General features: G+C 33.8%; 1 protein-coding gene and 1 non-coding gene across 2 annotated transcripts; both read left to right on the top strand.

Moving 5' to 3' along the window:
- The first annotated feature begins 5,127 nt into the window (after positions 1-5,127).
- Positions 5,128-10,809, top strand: LOC141701003 (uncharacterized). Its single transcript, XM_074504653.1, has 3 exons — positions 5,128-5,685; positions 6,590-6,720; positions 9,634-10,809. The coding sequence occupies exons 1-3, from the start codon at positions 5,440-5,442 to the stop codon at positions 10,433-10,435; spliced, it is 1,179 nt and encodes a 392-aa protein (XP_074360754.1). The 5' UTR covers positions 5,128-5,439; the 3' UTR covers positions 10,436-10,809.
- Positions 6,248-6,345, top strand: LOC141701004 (U6atac minor spliceosomal RNA). The gene has a single exon (XR_012566629.1). It is a non-coding gene; the product is annotated as a U6atac minor spliceosomal RNA (small nuclear RNA).
- Positions 10,810-18,554: the final 7,745 nt, after the last annotated feature.

The raw sequence follows: 18,554 nt of genomic DNA, 5'->3' as shown, positions 1-18,554 counted from the left end.
GTTGGTTGTACACTGTGATGACATATAAGAGCTTCCATCACAGTCGATCTACATCTCCAGATCTCCAGGAAAGTTGTATAATTTAATAAATAATATATTACTGGTGTATCTACAATATTCAATTGATTTTGTCTAGCACAACGCACAAAGATCATGATATACTTTATGTTTATGTGACTAAATATGGTGCCAAGTCAGGTGATATTCATGAATATTCACAGGCTTATATGCTTACCAAGTTACAATAACCTTTCTGTTTGTGACCTCCCGAACTCGAGACTTAAATTCCATGTTTAATTGGACCGAATGGTTCAAAAAATATATACTTATGATATTGGTCCTGAAACTATGCAAGTTTGGTCAAATTGATGCTCTATCACGGTTACATTATAGTTCTAAAATTTACTGGAACGTTTAGGTACGTGTAATAAAATCTAACTGGTTTTGTGTAAATTACTTATACAAATCTATACCAAAACTGATTATTCTTATGCTTTGATATCATGTTGGATAGCTATACCTCGAGGAGTGGGTAATATTTTGCATCTGCAGCAACTCTACTAGCCTAACTCCATAGTATATGGAATTACTCGTAGTGTTTATTCAAAGTTTTTATAAAAACAGTTAAAAGAGGGTGATGGATCACAGCCACAAAGGTTATGTGACAAGCATATCAGTTGTGTGACTGATATACTATTTAGTTATGGAGAGCAAATCAGTCATGCTTAGCAATAAGAAGGGGTATACAAGGCTGCTACTCAATGGTTGGTTAACCACACAACAAGTCTCCTGAACAAAGAACAAAGTCTGGGACTTCTAAAAGGATAATTGGCCATATGGACAAGTGATAGTTCTAACTAATCACCACATGAACACACTTTGAAGAATTAATCCTAAGCTCCTCCTTGAAAAATCACCAAAAATGCTGCTGAAAAAATCGCAGAAATCTGAAAACTGCGGAAGGCCTAACTTTGCAGAATAAACTGCTTTTCTCAGGGAATTTATGGATATGAAGCTATATACCGTTGGAAAGATCTCGGAATCTAGTTTTTTGTGAAAAAAAGGTTCGTCAAACAAATTTTTCTACAGCAATCTATAACCGTTTTAGTGACAGGGTGTAAAACTGTCCAGAATTCTGGAGAAACTGCAGAAATGTCAAACTTTACAGAATGAACTGCTTTCCTATGGGAATTTATGGACAGCAAGCTACATACCGTTAGAAAGATCTTGGAGTCTTCTTTTTAATGCAAAAAACGGTTCGTGAAAATGATTTTTCTACAAAAAGTTACAGCTATTTTAATAAGGAGGTGTCAAGTTGTCTATACTTGCAGAAATATACTGCATCTATAAACAAGGGCCGAATGAAAGTTTAACGACTACATAGCCCAGTTTGACAAGGTCAAGGCAACCAGATTCTTCAAAGCTAGCCTCGATCCGACTAAAGGTACATGTCTCGGATTCAGTACATTACTTTAAATATATTTTTCGGATGCAGTACGCTATTTTGTTTAAGTTCATTAATTTGAATTAAGTAAATTCATTCGAATTTAGCACATTAATAACAAACAAATTAGCAAAATACCTATTTAGGGTATATCCCAAATAATATAGGAACTTGTTTAAGTATCCAAGGGGAATATTTACCCCGAAGCGGAATAAGTATTTAAGACCCTAATTATCTTTCCTTCGGGATTGGGTAGAACAAATCGACCTAATTATTTGAAATCCCGAAGCAAAAGTTACTCAGTCCCTTAAAAATTTGGGGGCAAAGAAGGTAGCTATAATACTTGACTATGCTGAGGGACACCTAAGATGCATATTATCAAAGCCAAAAGAAGCATTTTACTTCGCAATAAGGCTTTCAACTGTGAATGCTGAGGTAATAGCCGAAGATGCATATTATTAAGGTTGAACGAAGCAACCTACTTCGTAAAAAGGCTAAAATAAATAATTGAAATAATTTATCTAGGGGGATATCCCGAAGAAGATAAATAATTGCTCAAATACACCGAAAGAGAATAAGTCTATAAGACACCGACCTGTTGCATTCGAAATTCGAGAAAAAATTGACTCGATATACAAGTCCCGAAGGCGAACAACTCAATCCCTTAAACACTTAGGGGTAAAGAAGGCAATTCCGAACAATATTTAAAATTATGCCGATGTCGAATACCAAAGATGCACAAATTGATTAAATACGCTAGGCTAAACACCGAAAATGCGTAAATTAAATAAATTACGCTAGGTCAAGTACCGAAGACGCGTAAACTAAAAATATGCTAGGTAAAACACCGAAGATGCATAGATTAAAAATTATGCTAGGTAAAACACCGAAGATGCATAAATTAAAAATTATGCTAGGTTAAACACCGAAAATGCGTAAATTAAATAAATTACGCTAGGTCAATTACTGAAGACGCGTAAACTAAAAATATTTTAGGTAAACGCCGAAGATGCGTAAATTAAAAATTACGCTAGGTAAAATACCGAATTTACGAAAATTAAAAATTATGCTAGGTTAAACACCGAAAATGCGTAAATTAAATAAATTACACTAGGTCAAATACCGAAGACGCGTAAACTAAAAATATTTTAGGTAAACACCGAAAATGCGTAAATTAAATAATACTCTAGATTAAATATCAAAGATGAGTAAAATAAACAATTTATGCCAATGTTAATACACATACTGAAGATGCGTCAATTAAATAAATTACGCTAAGGTAAATGTTAAACCGAAGAAACATAAAATATGGAATGGAAACCGAAGAAGCATAAAAATAAATTTTGCTAGGTTAAAAATCGAAATTCTGAATCCGAACTATTCAGTCCCCTAGAAACTCGGGGACAAAAATAAAAATTTTAAAGGCTAGGCCGAAGACACATATAAAATTTTCTAAATTACGCTAAGGCACCAAAATAGCCGAAGCAGTGTATAGGAAGAAAAATTTATCAAGACACAAAAATAGCCAAAGCAACATAAAATTTCCTCAAAATATGGTAAGGCATAGATAGAGTCGCTTCATATTAAATCTATATTATCTAGAGATAAACATGCTTTTTTATACTAGTTAGGGCGAACGAAAACCTATCTAGGGGCCACCCGAAGATGATAGATCCTTCATCCGTCCCTTTTTAAATTTTTTATCTCCCGCACGAAACACTTATCCAGGGGCCACCCGAAAAAGATAAGTCCTTCGTCCTCCCAATATTCCTTCGTTCGAATGGAACATTACACAAGACATTATCTCTAAAAAGGGGGCGAACGAACACCTATATAGGGGCTACCGAAGAACATAGTTCATCCGTTCCCCCACTCCTTTTTAAGATTTAGAAACTGGACGAAACACCTATTTAAGGGCTACCCGAAGATAATAGGTCCTTCGTCTCTGTATCACATATACTTACCACGGAATTTACAGCAACTGTTTAAAAAACAAGACCCATCTTTCGGAAAAGGGGCAAACAAAGCTAACATCATTTCCGAACAATGACCCTAGTACTTCAAACACTTGGGGCGAAGATGGATGCTAAAAACTTATAAATTGTTGAGGCGAAATAAAAGCCGAAGATGCAATGCAAAATTGAACCATTGTTGAGGCGAAATGAAAGCCGAAGATGCGATGAAAATTGAATAATTGTTAAGGCAAACCATAAAGCCGAAGATATAATTCGTTTTATTAAAATCGCTATGGCGAATGAATAAAGCCGAAGATGCGATTCATTTTATTACAATTGTTAAGGCAAACCATTAAGCCGAAGATACAATTCGTTTTATTAAAATTGCTAAGGCAAATGAATAAAGCCGAAGATGCGATTCATTTTATTACAATTGTTAAGGAAAACGATAAAGCCGAAGATACAGTTCGTTTTATTAAAAATCGCTATGGCGAATGAATAAAGCCGAACTTTCTATGGCAAATGACAGCCGAATAAGCGGATAAAATAAAAGACAGAATCAATGCTGACAAAAGATGAAAGATGCATTAAAATATAACAGCCCGAAGACAGAAGTTACAAGCCCGAAGGCAGGAGATTGATAAAATAAAAATCAAATTCAGAAAGGTCTTCATCCTCTCCCGAAAAAAAAAATCGCACGAGGACCGTGTTCTACAACACGAGCGACTAGGTATTCCATTACTTCATCCAGAAAGAGCTTGTGATTCCAGGAAAGGCACGAGCCTTATCAATAACATAGTCAAATTCGAATTGAAACACCACTCTTCGGTTTGTTCTAGATCCTCTCCCAGCTTCCGTTTATCTTCGATCTCCTTGGCTAAGCATTATACGACAAGTGGCCTTAGGGTTACTACCCAAAAATGGGCCACGCACATTGTCTATCGCCCACACACTAGTCCGACCAATAGACAGAGACATGTTAGTTAGTGGCCCGATTTATGAGGCCCAAAAGTCGAAGGCCCATAAGACAACCATGGGCCAACCGTTGGACTAGTAAATCAAAGAAAAGTAACCCCCTTCAACATTGATGTTCCTCCTAAACGTAACGGTCGAAACATTTATGTCCGAGGTTTGGATAAATACACCAATCTATACACACAATGATATACACAATTTTAACAACGATGGCATATACAATTTTGGTACAAACACAGCTCTTGTACGTTCCATCTTACTCGTGAAAGGCCGATTACTGATTCTCACACCGGAGGTGAATCGGGGGATAAACCCTCACATTCTTCTCCTTGCAGGTCCGACCGAAGGACGTTGCACACGATCGAAGGACGTTCGACCATCATCAGAAATTTGGTCGTACCAGTGTCATTACTCATTAGACCTTCCCTTATTTGATTCTATTAAAAATAAAATAATTTAGGTTAATTTTTTTAAAAAACTTTATTTGAGGAATTTTGTTTAGAAAATATAACGATGTAGGATATTTAAATACTTTAGTAATCATAATAAACTAAAGAATTTTAAAAGACAAAAATCTGCAATATTCGGTAAATATAATTAATGATTAATTAAAAAAAATAATTGGAACACAGCGAAAATCGACATTGATTGATAAGTGAATACAGTTTATTTTTGTAAGAAACGTAGGTGGTACAATTATAAGTTAAAACTGAAACATAAATAATGAAATAAATCGAAAATGAGTTAAAACACAATCCAGAAAGAAGAAACAAACAAAAACACAAACACGGAGGAGAGAGAAAACATAACAACGAGAATGAAGATTATGAAATAAACACAACAACAAACTCTCATTCAGATATTTATTAGATCTATTAACTTTTTTTTTTATTATTTTTTCCTACTAAATAAATTACATACGTACATATTTTTCAATTACACACAGTTTTAGATCTATAACGCAATCTCCATTTGTTGGTGAATTGCGTAGATACAATTTCAATTCACATATTTGTGTATGTAATGTGTATGTATATGTTTTAAATTAAGGTTTTTTTTATTGAAATGGAGGATGGATGGAGAAATGGAGCCGTAAATCATCGATTCTCGTCGCCGAATGAATCGCCGGCGAGGCTTTTTCAGATTTCTTCTCCGGCGAATTCTTCGGCGTCTTCTTCTCCGGTTTGTTCGCCGTTTTCCGGTGATGGAAGTGTGGCGATTGGTGTTGGTGTCGGTGGTTGTAATTATATTGAACATCGGGTTTCGAAATTCGATACTTTAGCTGGTGTTGCTATTAAATATGGCGTTGAGGTAATTGTTGATTGGATTGATGAAATGTTGAATTTTGTTAGTTTGATTGGGGGTTGATGTTTTTTAAGTTGATAAAATGTTCGATTTTTCATGTTAGGTATTCGTAATGTATTTGGAGGATTGCTTAAATTTTTAGAAATGGTGTGTTTAAACTTGTTGTGTGCCTGAGATTCAAGTCACTTATATTGAAGCAATCGACTTTTAAACCAAAATTGATAGTGTTAACTGAATGCACTTTTGTTATGTGAAATTTAATTCAACTGAAAAGACCTCGATTTTATCACCCTCTATCGTAGATATCTGATGTCTTAACCAGTAGTTGTGATAATTCACACATTCTGCAACTGTGAAGATAATTTTGTGCTTGTAGGTCATTTATTTTTTTAATTTTCCTAAAAGCAAGTCCAATGCTTAATGAAAAGCTGTAACCGTTGCTATAATATGACACCGAAAGTGATTTTGGTGCTAAAATAGGAATTGCAGTCCAATGCTAGTTGCATTTTGCAACCCAGTAATTCCAAAATTAAACTTATTTTTGTCTAACTCTTTCAACTTTTTTATTGTGTTCGTAGAAAGGAGAGATGGTTGGCATCTCCCTGACAGGGACGGGAACTGCTTTTCTAAGCATTACCTGTTACCACAACATGCATTTTTATTTTTATTTGATTAGAACAACTATGTATGTATAGTTGCATTCAAATGTGCAATTGCTTTGAAGTAATGAACTTTTGCATTTGGTTCCAAATCATAGCAATGCAAATGCAACCAAGGACATCATCGCACTTGACTTGCTTTAACTTGTAGAAATCGATTATTAGCCATTGCTTTTGCTTCTATGTATTCGTGAAATAGTTGGATGATGTGATGTTCTGTTTTTTGAATGCATTGTCATATTATATATCAGGTGGCTGACATTAAGAAGATAAATGGTCTAGTGACTGATATTCAGATGTTTGCTCGGAAGACTCTTTACATTCCATTACCAGGAAGGCATCCTCCATCTCCTATCATGACAAATGGGTTTGACCAACATGGGTAATGTTTTAATCTCCTCTCTCTGTTCCTTGTGTTTCTTTTTCAGCAGTTGGCGGTGTCTTAAATTTTGCTCTTCGGATGTCTTACAATATATATATGCTGCTTAGTTGGTTTGTTGTAATTTGGTTGCATATATTAATTTTTTATAAAGAAAAAAGAGTCTATTTTCTGTTGGTTTAATTGATATGTTTGCAAGTTCCTTCTTTGCTTTAGAACTATGCATCAACTGTCGTAAAAGTGTGTCATCTACTTATGTCTATGGGTCATGTTGCTTTAGTAATTTACGTTAATTATTAGGAATATATAACTATGTCCCATTTGGAAGTAGGCCTTGGAGGAGATGTTGTACTCAAATCTTACATCTACACTCGGTCTTATAGAGTTGTGAGAAGATGTTTATTTAATTGTGTCAAGAGGATGTTTCAACGAACTACAAAGACGACCATTTTGTACAAAATTTTTTAAAAAGGTTTTGAAGATGATGGAAATTGTGTGTTTTTTTAGAAATATTTTGAGAGCAATTCCAGTGGTGGAGTTAAAATAGATGTAGCTATTGCTATTATTTGAAACCAAAATGTGGTTTTTGGTGCTAAAATAAAACTTATGGTCCAATGGTAGATGCAAAAAAACACCAAATAAAGCTATATTCTAATTACCTAATCTTGAAGTACAAAATTTGTCACTATTACTTTATTAATGCATTTTGGCACTTGCATGCTTAAGTGGCAATTATAGCAACATCTATACTTGGTTCTATATTTAGATCAAGTATAGCATTTTGCTATTTTGTATCGAAGTTTAGCATCCCATTGAAGTTGGTTTTTTAGTGTGGGTGCTAAATTATAGCAATAGCACCCACTTTAGCACCACCATTGGACTTGCTCTGACAAGCTGCACTGCTGCAGAAGGGTGAAAGATAGTGTTAATATTAAGATTTGTGTAGGCAAATAGAGTTGTGCGGTGAAATAACATAGGGCAGGGTAAGACAACAGAAAAAGACGGTGCATTGTTATGTAGGTAACAAAATACTAGTTACCCCCACCCCTTTTGTGCCTTCACCGGTTCACCCTAAGAACACTATTATTCTATTTGGAGGCTCTCTAGCCCTTTTAACCTACCACTCATCCCCATGATCAATGAAGTTCAGTTTTGTGCAAGAAAATCATCTGTCCAGATCAGGATTTCGGCATCTCCAGGACCTATAAGATGGCACGTGGAGAATTCTAAGGCTGCCATGTCAAGCTTTGCTGTTCATTCCACATTCTCCACCTTTCCTCCTTGGCCACTCAACCAATATGCTCTCCACTCTCTCACTAGTGTTGTGGTTTTTCTTGTGAAGACGTGTCCAAACTACTGTAATCTTCCCTCTTTTACTTAATCTCTAGTAGGTGCCACTCCCCTGCCTGGAGCACCTTATTATAACTTTGGCCAACATAGGATGGCCACATGTTCAACAATCACAGCAAAATTCTCATTTCCGCAATTTTCAACCTTCACTCCTGCGTGTTCTTGGTCGCCCAACACTTGGACCATAATAGATGGGCTAATGGCTGCCAATAGGCTTGCTCATCATTTTTTTTGGGACATTCTAATCATACAATACTCTGGAAGATACGCTCTACTTTAAATACCAGTTACCACACGTTAATACAAGAGTTGACTTCGTTGAGCCCAAACACTAGAAATTGTTCATTTGTAGTACCCTTTGCAATGCTGTCTTCACTTCCTCATTTGGATTGCCACTGAATTTTCATGAGAAATCTGGTTTAAGATAGCTGATACGTAAAGTCTTGTGCTTCTAAGGCCGCCTGCTACTGCTCTAACTTTGCCTAACCTCTTCATTGTCCTCTGCGAGTTTTGCGCAATATCATTGGAATATTGCAATTTATTGTCAAAACATAATGACTATTCTATTTTGGAAAAAAGCACTCCCAGAACTTATCTAAGAAGTTAACGATACTCTGACCACCTTTTACGATAAGTCACTATACTCTCAAAACAAAAAAAAGACATTGCTTGTACACTGTAATATATATTATATTCTGTCTGCGTATTTCTTTTGTTATTCTTTTTGGCATTCTAATTTTTAAATTTTAACTAGGGATTCCTCTACATTTCATGGTAGAGGTTTCATGTTTGATTTGCACGCGTCTGATGGTTTGTGAAATTAGTCATATGTCTCATACAACATTGAGTTGTTAAATTTCTACGTTGAGCATGCAGTAAATATGTAGTCGGTTACAACTATTTATAGGATGTGTGCATGACACAATCCTATTTTATGTGATATTGGTATTACTATGGTATCCTAGGTTCAAGTTTCTATTTATTTCATATCAAGAGATTTGAGAGATCTTGCAGGATTCACCGACACAATCTGTAATTAGCACGTGGAACCTAAATTTGTTGTACAATAAATAATCACAGTAGCAGTATGGCGAGATAAAATACTAATTCCATTTGATATTTTTATCGACCGTGCATCCCAAGTTTCCGGATCGATCGAAAGTTCGTAAGGGAAGAAGCCATGTGGCTTCACTTGGTGTTACAAGTGAAGCTATTTTTTAGCTCACAAAATTTTCCTATACAAGTGAAGCCATTTTTCAACTTACACAATTTACCCATTATGTATAGCCTCAACAGTAAGTTGTGATGCAAAGTAGTGGCATTTGATTCCGCTCATGTTCTGGGAAGGATCATCAGGGTTGTTTAAATATGGCTAAGGAAGTATAGATGGATCAACATGCTTTGTGCAATGATTTAGAGTACTAAAGTAATGTAGATCGTGTGGTCAGAGTTACAACTTTTGTGTATTAAGAACTGAGTATAGTTAGAATCATTTCATTTTGAATGGATGTCTTTCTTGTCTGGAAATTTTAGTGGCTCACACTGTTGTACATGTTTTTCTTATAGAACAAGCAGCTCTGAGCAGACCCCACCACCTAAGCGACGGCAATCTGATTTTTTTGATTCCTTCCAATCACTTAAGCTGACATCATCACCCAAGCGGAGGGTCTCTCCAGCCATGAACAATCTACAAGGATATTATGGTCTTAAGCCACCAGATCAGAAGGGTACATCCGAAGGATGTGAGCTTGCTGTGTACCAGAACGGTGGGTCTCATCACTTGGCAGATGGTCAATTTGGCAAGCCGTCACCTCATATGAACCCACCTTTGAGTATTCACAGAAAAAGTAGAAGTGTAATTGATACCTTTAAACTGGTGAATGGTAACTTAGCAAACGGTGCATCAGTTTCTGCTGCAGGAGAAACTGATTCTGATAACTGGACCAGCAATATGGTAAGACGGCGTCAGAAATCTGAAGCTGACGTTAATTCTCGAGCCCCAGAAATGTTACTGAAGGGAGAGACGAGCAATGGTGGATTTTCAAAGATTACAAGTAAAGGTTTAGCACTGAGACCAAAAGCTTCTGGTCGGACTACCTCTGGAGTTGATAATGAAACAGGACCTCAAAGTTCTGTTTCTACATCTGTGGGGGAATTTTCACTGATTGACAGCCTTGATGGGGTAAAAAAGTCATCAAGTACGCCTAGTTTCCAGGATTCAGATAGCAGCTCATCCATCTGGCCAACAGTTAATTGGAGTTTAAAGCCAGATCTACAGGCACTGTCAACTGTAGCCATTTCAAGACCCATCTTTGATGGCTTGCCGAAGCCAGTAACTAGCAGAAAGAACAAAACAGCTGTTGATTAGTGGAATTCTTTACCCGCCTCTAAATTTTGCTCATTAATTTTTTACAATTTCCATGGACGGGTAGTCCGAATAGGGCAAGAAAGAAGTGTGGGGGAGTAAATTGTTCATCAGTTTTAGGATGATAAAATACAATTTAAGTTTTGGCTGAGCAAAAGTTCTAAATTCTGTCCACGGGATTGGCGGTTGAGCAAGTCTGGTAACCAGCCATACTGTAAGGCTCTACATAGATACTTACCAGCAAAGGTGCATGCACTTTGTGAACATTCTATAGCAAATGTATATTACACATGTAGCTCTGTTTAATTATGATGAAGCATGGATATAATGTTCACACATGTGGCTCCATTTATTTAAGATAAAAGATGGTTACAGTGTTTACATGTGTAGATATAATGCTAGATATTATTGTATCTACTTTTGTTGATCAATGTTACCTGGACATGATCTTGTTTGCCCATCATGAAAGAGGGAATATATTGAGAACCAGACAGAAAAGAGTTTAAATTATTAAACGTTTATAATTGTGGTTAGGAAATAAAGTGAAAAAGCTAACAAATTTATAATGCAGCATCTTGTGCATGCATATGTAAGTATAAAAAACACAAAGCCTCAGGGTACGCTGAGGCTAACCCTGGGTTCTGATTTATGAGTGCCTTGCATAAATGAGATGTGAAATGAAGCACACAGTACTGTATATTACATGCAATCACGTAATTACGTAAACAAACCAAAGGCAGACACAATCACTCTCACAGAAACAGAGAAAATGATAAAAATTAACTCGTCTTGAATTCAAATATACAAAAACAGCTGCATCATGACATGGATAATCCTGAACCACTGAACTTTCACTACAAGAAAACAAAACTAAATATAACCGCACAAATACAACCGACATCAAATTCTAATTACAACCGCTAAATTCGGTTGAAATTAAGGGCACTGCTAAATACAACCGCTTGCGGTCGTATTTAAATACGGTCGTATTTAAATACGGTCGTATTTACGCGGTCGAATTTAGTACTAATTACAACCGAATAAATACAACCGTATTTATATACAACCGCATACGGTTGAGTTTAGACGTGCTCCTAAATTCAACCGCATTCGGTCGAATTTAGCCTTACTAATTACAACCGAATAAATATAACCGTGTTTATATACAACCGTATACGGTTGAGTTTAGTCGTGCTCCTAAATTCAACCGCATTCGGTCGAATTTAGCCTTACCAAAAAATGGAGGTAATTTTCCCGCCAACGAATTTTATACTAAATTCAACCGATCTCGGTCGAATTATTTTTAAAAATGGCAGAAAATTTTTGGAAAAAAATATAGAATAAAATTTACACGAAATTTATATTTTAGTTCTTGCAAACAATATTATTATGGTAGTTAGATATTTATCGTTCAATTATTAATTATAGTTTTAGTTTCAATTTATTTTGTATTTGTTTTAAATTATAATCCAACCATACAGATATGAAAATTGTCAAATTTTAACTATTTTGACATCTGTACGGTTGGATCATTCATTAATATTTTTAAAAATATCGAAACATCAATATGGAATTAAACACTAGTTAGAAGTACTGGTCAATTTACTAGTTGACTGTTAAAAAAGCAAACCAAATATATTTATTTTTTTCTAAAATTTTTGTTATATCACTAAAATATATAGATCTAGACATCCGTACGGTTGGATCATTCATTAATATTTTTAAAAATATTGAAATATCAATATGGGATTAAACATTAGTTAGAAGTACTGATCAAACTACTCTTTGACTATTAAAAAGGCAAACCAAATATATTTATTTTTTTCTAAATTTTTTGTCATATCACTAAAATATACAGACCTTGACATCCGTACGGTTGGATCATTCATTAATATTTTTAAAAATATTGAATCATCAATATAGGAATAAACACTAATTAGAAGTACATGTCAAATTACTAGATGACTGTTAACAAAGAAAACCAAATATATTTATTTTTTTTCTAAAATTTTTGTCATATCACTAAAATATATAGATCTTGACATCCGTACGGTTGGATAATTTATTATTATTTTTAAAAATATCGAAACATCAATATGGGATTAAACACTAGTTAGAAGTACTGGTCAAACTACTCTTTGACTATTAAAAAGGCAAACCAAATATATTTAATTTTTTCTAAATTTTTTGTCATATCACTAAAATATACAGATCTTGACATCCGTACGGTTGGATCATTCATTAATATTTTTAAAAATATCGAATCATCAATATAGGATTAAACACTAATTAGAAATACTGATCAAATTACTAGTTGACTGTTAAAATAGAAAACCAAATATATTTATTTTTTTCTAAAATTTTTGTCATATCACTAAAAGATATAGATCTTGACATCCGTACGGTTGGATCATTCATTAATATTTTTAAAAATATCGAAACCTCAATATAGGATTAAACATTAGTTAGAAGTACTGATCAAACTACTCTTTGACTATTAAAAAGGCAAACCAAATATATTTATTTTTTTCTAAAATTTTTGTCATATCACTAAAATATACAGATCTTGACATCCGTACGGTTGGATCATTCATTAATATTTTTAAAAATATCGAAACATCAATATGGGATTAAACACTAGTTAGAAGTACTGGTCAAACTACTCTTTTACTATTAAAAAGGCAAATCAAATATATTTAATTTTTTCTAAATTTTTTGTCATATCACTAAAATATACAGATCTTGACATCCTTACGGTTGGATCATTCATTAATATTTTTAAAAATATTGAATCATCAATATAGGATTAAACACTAGTTAGAAGTATTGGTCAAATTACTAGTTGACTGTTAAAATAGAAAATCAAATATATTTATTTTTTTCTAAAATTTTTGTCATATCACTAAAATATATAGATCTTGACATTCGTACGGTTGGATCATTCATTAATATTTTAAAAATATCGAAACATCAATATGAGATTAAACATTAGTTAGAAGTACTGATCAAACTACTCTTTGACTATTAAAAAGGCAAACCAAATATATTTATTTTTTTCTAAAATTTTTGTCATATCACTAAAATATACAGATCTTGAAATTCGTACGGTTGGATCATTCATTAATATTTTTAAAAATATCGAATCATCAATATAGGATTAAACACTAGTTAGAAGTACTGGTCAAATTATTAGTTGACTCTTAAAATAGAAAACCAAATATATTTGTTTTTTTCTATAATTTTTGTCATATCACTAAAATATACAGATCTTGACATCCGCACGGTTGGATCATTCATTAATATTTTTAAAAATATCGAATCATCAATATAGGATTAAACACTAGTTAGAAGTAGTGGTCAAACTACTATTTGACTATTAAAAAGGCAAACTAAATGTTTATTCTTAAATGTCTAAAGTTGGAGGAGCTTGCAGAAGGACTCATATTTCTTAATTCCAAGTCTCAACAATGTAAAAAATCAACTATATATGCTACAATTTCCCTTTCCATTTTTTTTAATATCTTTTTGCTTTGATAATTATACTTTGAGAATCCATCTTAGTTGTCATAATTGTTATTTTATCTATACGATAAATTCTTTTTAAAAATCTATTTGTCGATACTATAAATTAAAATTATTTTTTTAAAACATTAAAAAAAATTGAATAAAAATGAAAATTTTAAACTTTTATTCAAAACAAAAAATATTATAAGATAAGTTACAAAACATTAATTTATATGTACCTCAACATCATGTCGGACACTCTCTCTACAAATGTAAAATGTAAAGAAATAAGACATAAAATATAAAGAAATGATAAATGAGAGGGACGAAGAGAATATTAATTTAACTTTTCAATATGTAACTCCATATTACCCCAAGTTAGTAGAAACTTTGTATTCCACCATTATTTTTATGTGTAATATTTTAAATTAGGCGTCCAATCAAAGGCACTAATTGAGATTATTTTTGAAAGTGCATTTTTTAAATAATTATTATTTATATAATAAATAGGTGAATATTGTACAGTTTATCTAGAAAATGATGTTTATAAATGATTCAAACTTACAGATGTCAACATATATATATATATATTAGTGATATGATAAAAAAAATAAAAAAATAAATGTGTTTTATTTGTTATTTTAACAGTCAATCAGTAGTTTGACTGATATTTCTTACTAGTGTTTAGTCGAGGATTGATATTTCGATTTTTAAAAACTGTTTATGAATGATCTAAACTTACGGATGTCAATATTTATATATATTTTTAATATGATAAATTTTTTAAATAAAATAAATATATTTTAATCATTAGATCTCAATTAAATTAACAAATAAAGTATAATTAAACAAAATTCTAAATTTCACTGCACACTCTTTTGAATGGTATTTATCATAAAATATATCAAATCACAATTTCAATTTTTTGTTAAAATAATGAGTGGTTAAAATAAATTAAATTTTTTTAATATTTTTTAAAAAAGTTTAAGAATTAACAATGTTTTTTTATAAAAAATTTCCGAATTTTATGTTAGGTCACACACACACTGTACACTGTAGAGGGGGTGAATACAGTGTATAGTACACTCAAATCGAACTTTAAGAACTTAAGTAACAGAAAACAAACTTTATTGAAACAATAAACTCTGTTACAGTATGGAACTGTTACCTCTCAGTGATGAACAAATATCACGAGAGCTGCTAGAGTTATAATGAATAATCTTCTCTAATAATGATAACACTTATAGTGTAAACCCTATGTCTGTATTTATATACTACACATTTGCAAGATAATCGCTAATTGATATGGAATATAATTCTGCTTCCTAAAATATATCAATCAGATATCTTTTTTTCCAAGTATTCCATTCTTCACGGAATTCCTTCTTCATGCATATCTCTTCTTATGTTTATCTCAATCTTCTTCCCTTTAATCAGCTACTGTCCTTATCTGTTTATCCTTCAGCACTAAGTTCTGATATCTATCTTCTGATGATTATCTCCTGATAACATACGTACTGATATCCTTAAGTCCTGACTTCCAGTATAAGTACTGATCAACAGTTAAGTACTGATTTATCCTGTTCAGTAAGATCTGAAAGCTAAACATAAAACATATTAGCCATGACATTATCAAATATATCTAACAATCTCCCCCAACTTGTAAATTAACATAATATACAAGTTTAACAGATATTTCATGATGTCAAAAACATTAAGTACAAATGCATGAGAATTAGACTAGATAACTACAACTTACAGTCCTTAAAGTTTTTACCAATTTCAACTTCTGATAACAACTTCAGTCTGTATAAATATCAGAATTTAAGCAGTTGTAGATCTTCGACTTGGCTTCTTCATTTTCTGATCTCTCTGATGTCAGGAGTTGTTCTGAGATAGTTCTTCAACAAACATTTCTCAGCATATCTTAGTTCATCAATCATTCTCCTTTTAACATCTTTAAGCTCTGCAGTATCTTCACCAGTTTGAAAGATTGCAGCTCTGAGATCATTGATCTTTGTTTTTCTCAACTCCTGATCTAGTCTTATAACATAAGCTTTGTCATACTCTAGATTGAATTCAAGTCCCTTAATACCAAGATACGTTCTGATCTGTGCAGTATTAGGCTTCATATCAACAATATCATCATTGTGATCTCTGTACTTTGGAACATATATGCTGTCAGACTTAACAGAATAAAGCCTTTTCTGTCTCTGAATCTGTTCTTTTAAGTAGTTTGCAGCAGTCCCTGTTATTCTGTCATCCACTTGAAGTAAGAAAAGTACATGCTCCAATTCTTCAAAATACTTCAATGGAATGGCATTTTGTCTTATATGATAAACCCTACCATCTGTCATGAAATACAACATGATGTATTCTTTCAAGTAGGTATGGTAAACCATCTGTACAGATTCCAGTTGATTCAATCTCTCAGGAGTTGCTCCAATACCTGGTTCACTCAAGGAAGTTGGATCATTGGTAGTGTTGTGTACTCTTCTTTCATCAACACTTCCCAATCCAGTTTTATCTCTAGCTTCCTTTCCAGTAACTACTCTTGCTTCAAAACCACTTGCAGTAGTCTTCAAAGATTGAGTCTGTTTTACTTTAGTGAATCCTGGTAGAAGTGTCTTTGATCTATTTTCTGATATCAAGTTAACTTGAGCTCTGTCAGAGGTTACTTGCTTCTTCTGAATATCAGAACTTATAATTTCTTGACTCTGAACAACTTGAGCCATGTTAGAGGTTGTTTTAAGAACTTTTCTTGAAGTCAGAGCAAGATCATCTTTTTCATCAGCAATTTCTTCTTCCTTAGGAGGTACATAAACCTTGATAGGTTCACCAACCTTTTCTTTACCCTTGGATCTTGGATCTATCTGTGGTTGTGATCTAGCCAATGTTACTTCAGTATGTGTCCTTTCTTTAATCACAATGCCTTTAAGTTTTGGAAGTGACTTTTTACCAGAAGCTTCAGATTTAGATGTGACTTTCTCTGATTTAAGTCTGGCTTCTTCTTCCTTTAAACTTTCCAAGTCCATTCCTGGATTTTCTTGAAGAAATAACTGTCTTGACATTTCTTCATCAAGATCTAGAAGTTCATCAGAACTTATCCTTTTACCAGCAGCAGAACTTATTCTTTTCCCAGTATCAGAACTTGTCCTGTGACTAGCTCGTCTTGATGTAAACCTTCTACCTTGACTATGACCACTACCCATTCCAGAGTATCCTTGATCATCATTTCCATCATCCTTTCCTTGCAGTGTCTTGTTAGTTTTGCATTTGGACTTAATTACCTTCTCCCCCTTTTTGGCATCAGCAGGTAGTAAAAGAGAGATAAGTAATTCCACTGAGGATTGGATTTCAGTAAGTTGAGATTGCTGAGAAGCTTGATTTGTCAGAATGTCATCAATCCGAGCTTGTTGTTTCTTTTGAGTTTTCTCAATATAAGCAATCCTGTCAATGGTAGGTTGAAAGAACTTTTTCTTATCAATTTTTCAAACTTGTTCTTGTTTGATAAAGTTCTCCTGAATCTTGTGTAGCTCTGCATGAGTAGTTGAATGAAGACCTTGTAGATGTTTAGTACTCAATGCAGTGACTCTAAGCTGGGTTTTAAAATCATCAGAATTTAACATTTCATCAGCTTTAGTCAAGTGCTCAGCAAGATGTAATGCATTTGGAACACATGAAACTGAGTTCCATTCCTTAGTCCACTCCTGACCTGCAGGAGTTTCACTCCAAGGTACTGGTGCATCCCTGATAACAAACTCCTTTACCAGTTCAGACTTAGGAAGAGTCGGTTGAGGAGTATTTCCTGAAGGACCTGCTTCATCAGCATCTACAGTTGGAGCAGCTTCACCAGTATCTCCAGCATTTGCAGCATCAGAACTTAAAGAATCAGTATCTTCTGATAAGAAAACAGTATGAGTAGCAATGGAGGCTTCAGCATCCTCTAATTGCTGATCTGATACTAAGTTCTGATCAACAGCCATATCCTGATGCTCACCTAAAGTCTGATCATCAGCATTTTGATGCAGAGAAGATGTTGTTGATAACTCTGGAGTTTGAACAACATCAGTAACAGGTGTTGTGGAAGTATTATTTGCTGTTGGAGCTTCTAAAAGAAATACTTCAGACACAACCAAGTGTTGAACCTCAATATCAGCACTTGTGCCTGGATCAACAAGAGACACAGATGGTGAGTTAGCCTTGTCAGATACAGCTTCCTTTAATGGAGAAGAAGTGACTGGAGCAAATTACTTGTCTTGTGAGATCAGAGATTCCTGATCCCCTTCCTTAGCTGCTTCCTCTTCATCATCTGAAACTGGCCTTTGTGCCCTCTGTTTCTTGTACTTCCTTGTTGATGTGGATTCCTTGGGAGTTTCAGGAACTATCATTCGTCTAAGCCTCTTGAGAAGCCTAGAACCCCCAATTTCAGAATCCTTCTGAGAAACCTCTTTCTCAACTTCAGTTACAACATGTTCTCTAGCAGGAACCGGTTCCTCAGAATCAGAGTCATCTCTCAAGGCAATCCTCCTTCTCTTTTGAGGTGTTTGAGGAACATTCTTTATCCTCTTTGACTTGGAAGATGAAGGCTTCACAGTAGGTGCTGAAGATGAAGGTT

This window comes from Apium graveolens, unplaced genomic scaffold (genome assembly GCF_009905375.1).
Source record: "Apium graveolens cultivar Ventura unplaced genomic scaffold, ASM990537v1 ctg3184, whole genome shotgun sequence".
In the NCBI taxonomy this organism is placed as follows: domain Eukaryota; kingdom Viridiplantae; phylum Streptophyta; class Magnoliopsida; order Apiales; family Apiaceae; genus Apium; species Apium graveolens.
Note: the sequence above shows the minus strand (reverse complement) of the source record. Positions and strands in the feature narration are given on the sequence as shown.

Bases quoted from the DNA above. Each gene is read 5' to 3' on its own strand.
- LOC141701003 (XM_074504653.1), top strand. From the start codon at position 5,440: ATGGAGGATGGATGGAGAAATGGAGCCGTAAATCATCGATTCTCGTCG. The intron at 5,686-6,589 runs GTAATTGTTGAT...ATTATATATCAG, and splicing joins CTATTAAATATGGCGTTGAG to GTGGCTGACATTAAGAAGAT. The intron at 6,721-9,633 runs GTAATGTTTTAA...TTTTTCTTATAG, and splicing joins AATGGGTTTGACCAACATGG to AACAAGCAGCTCTGAGCAGA.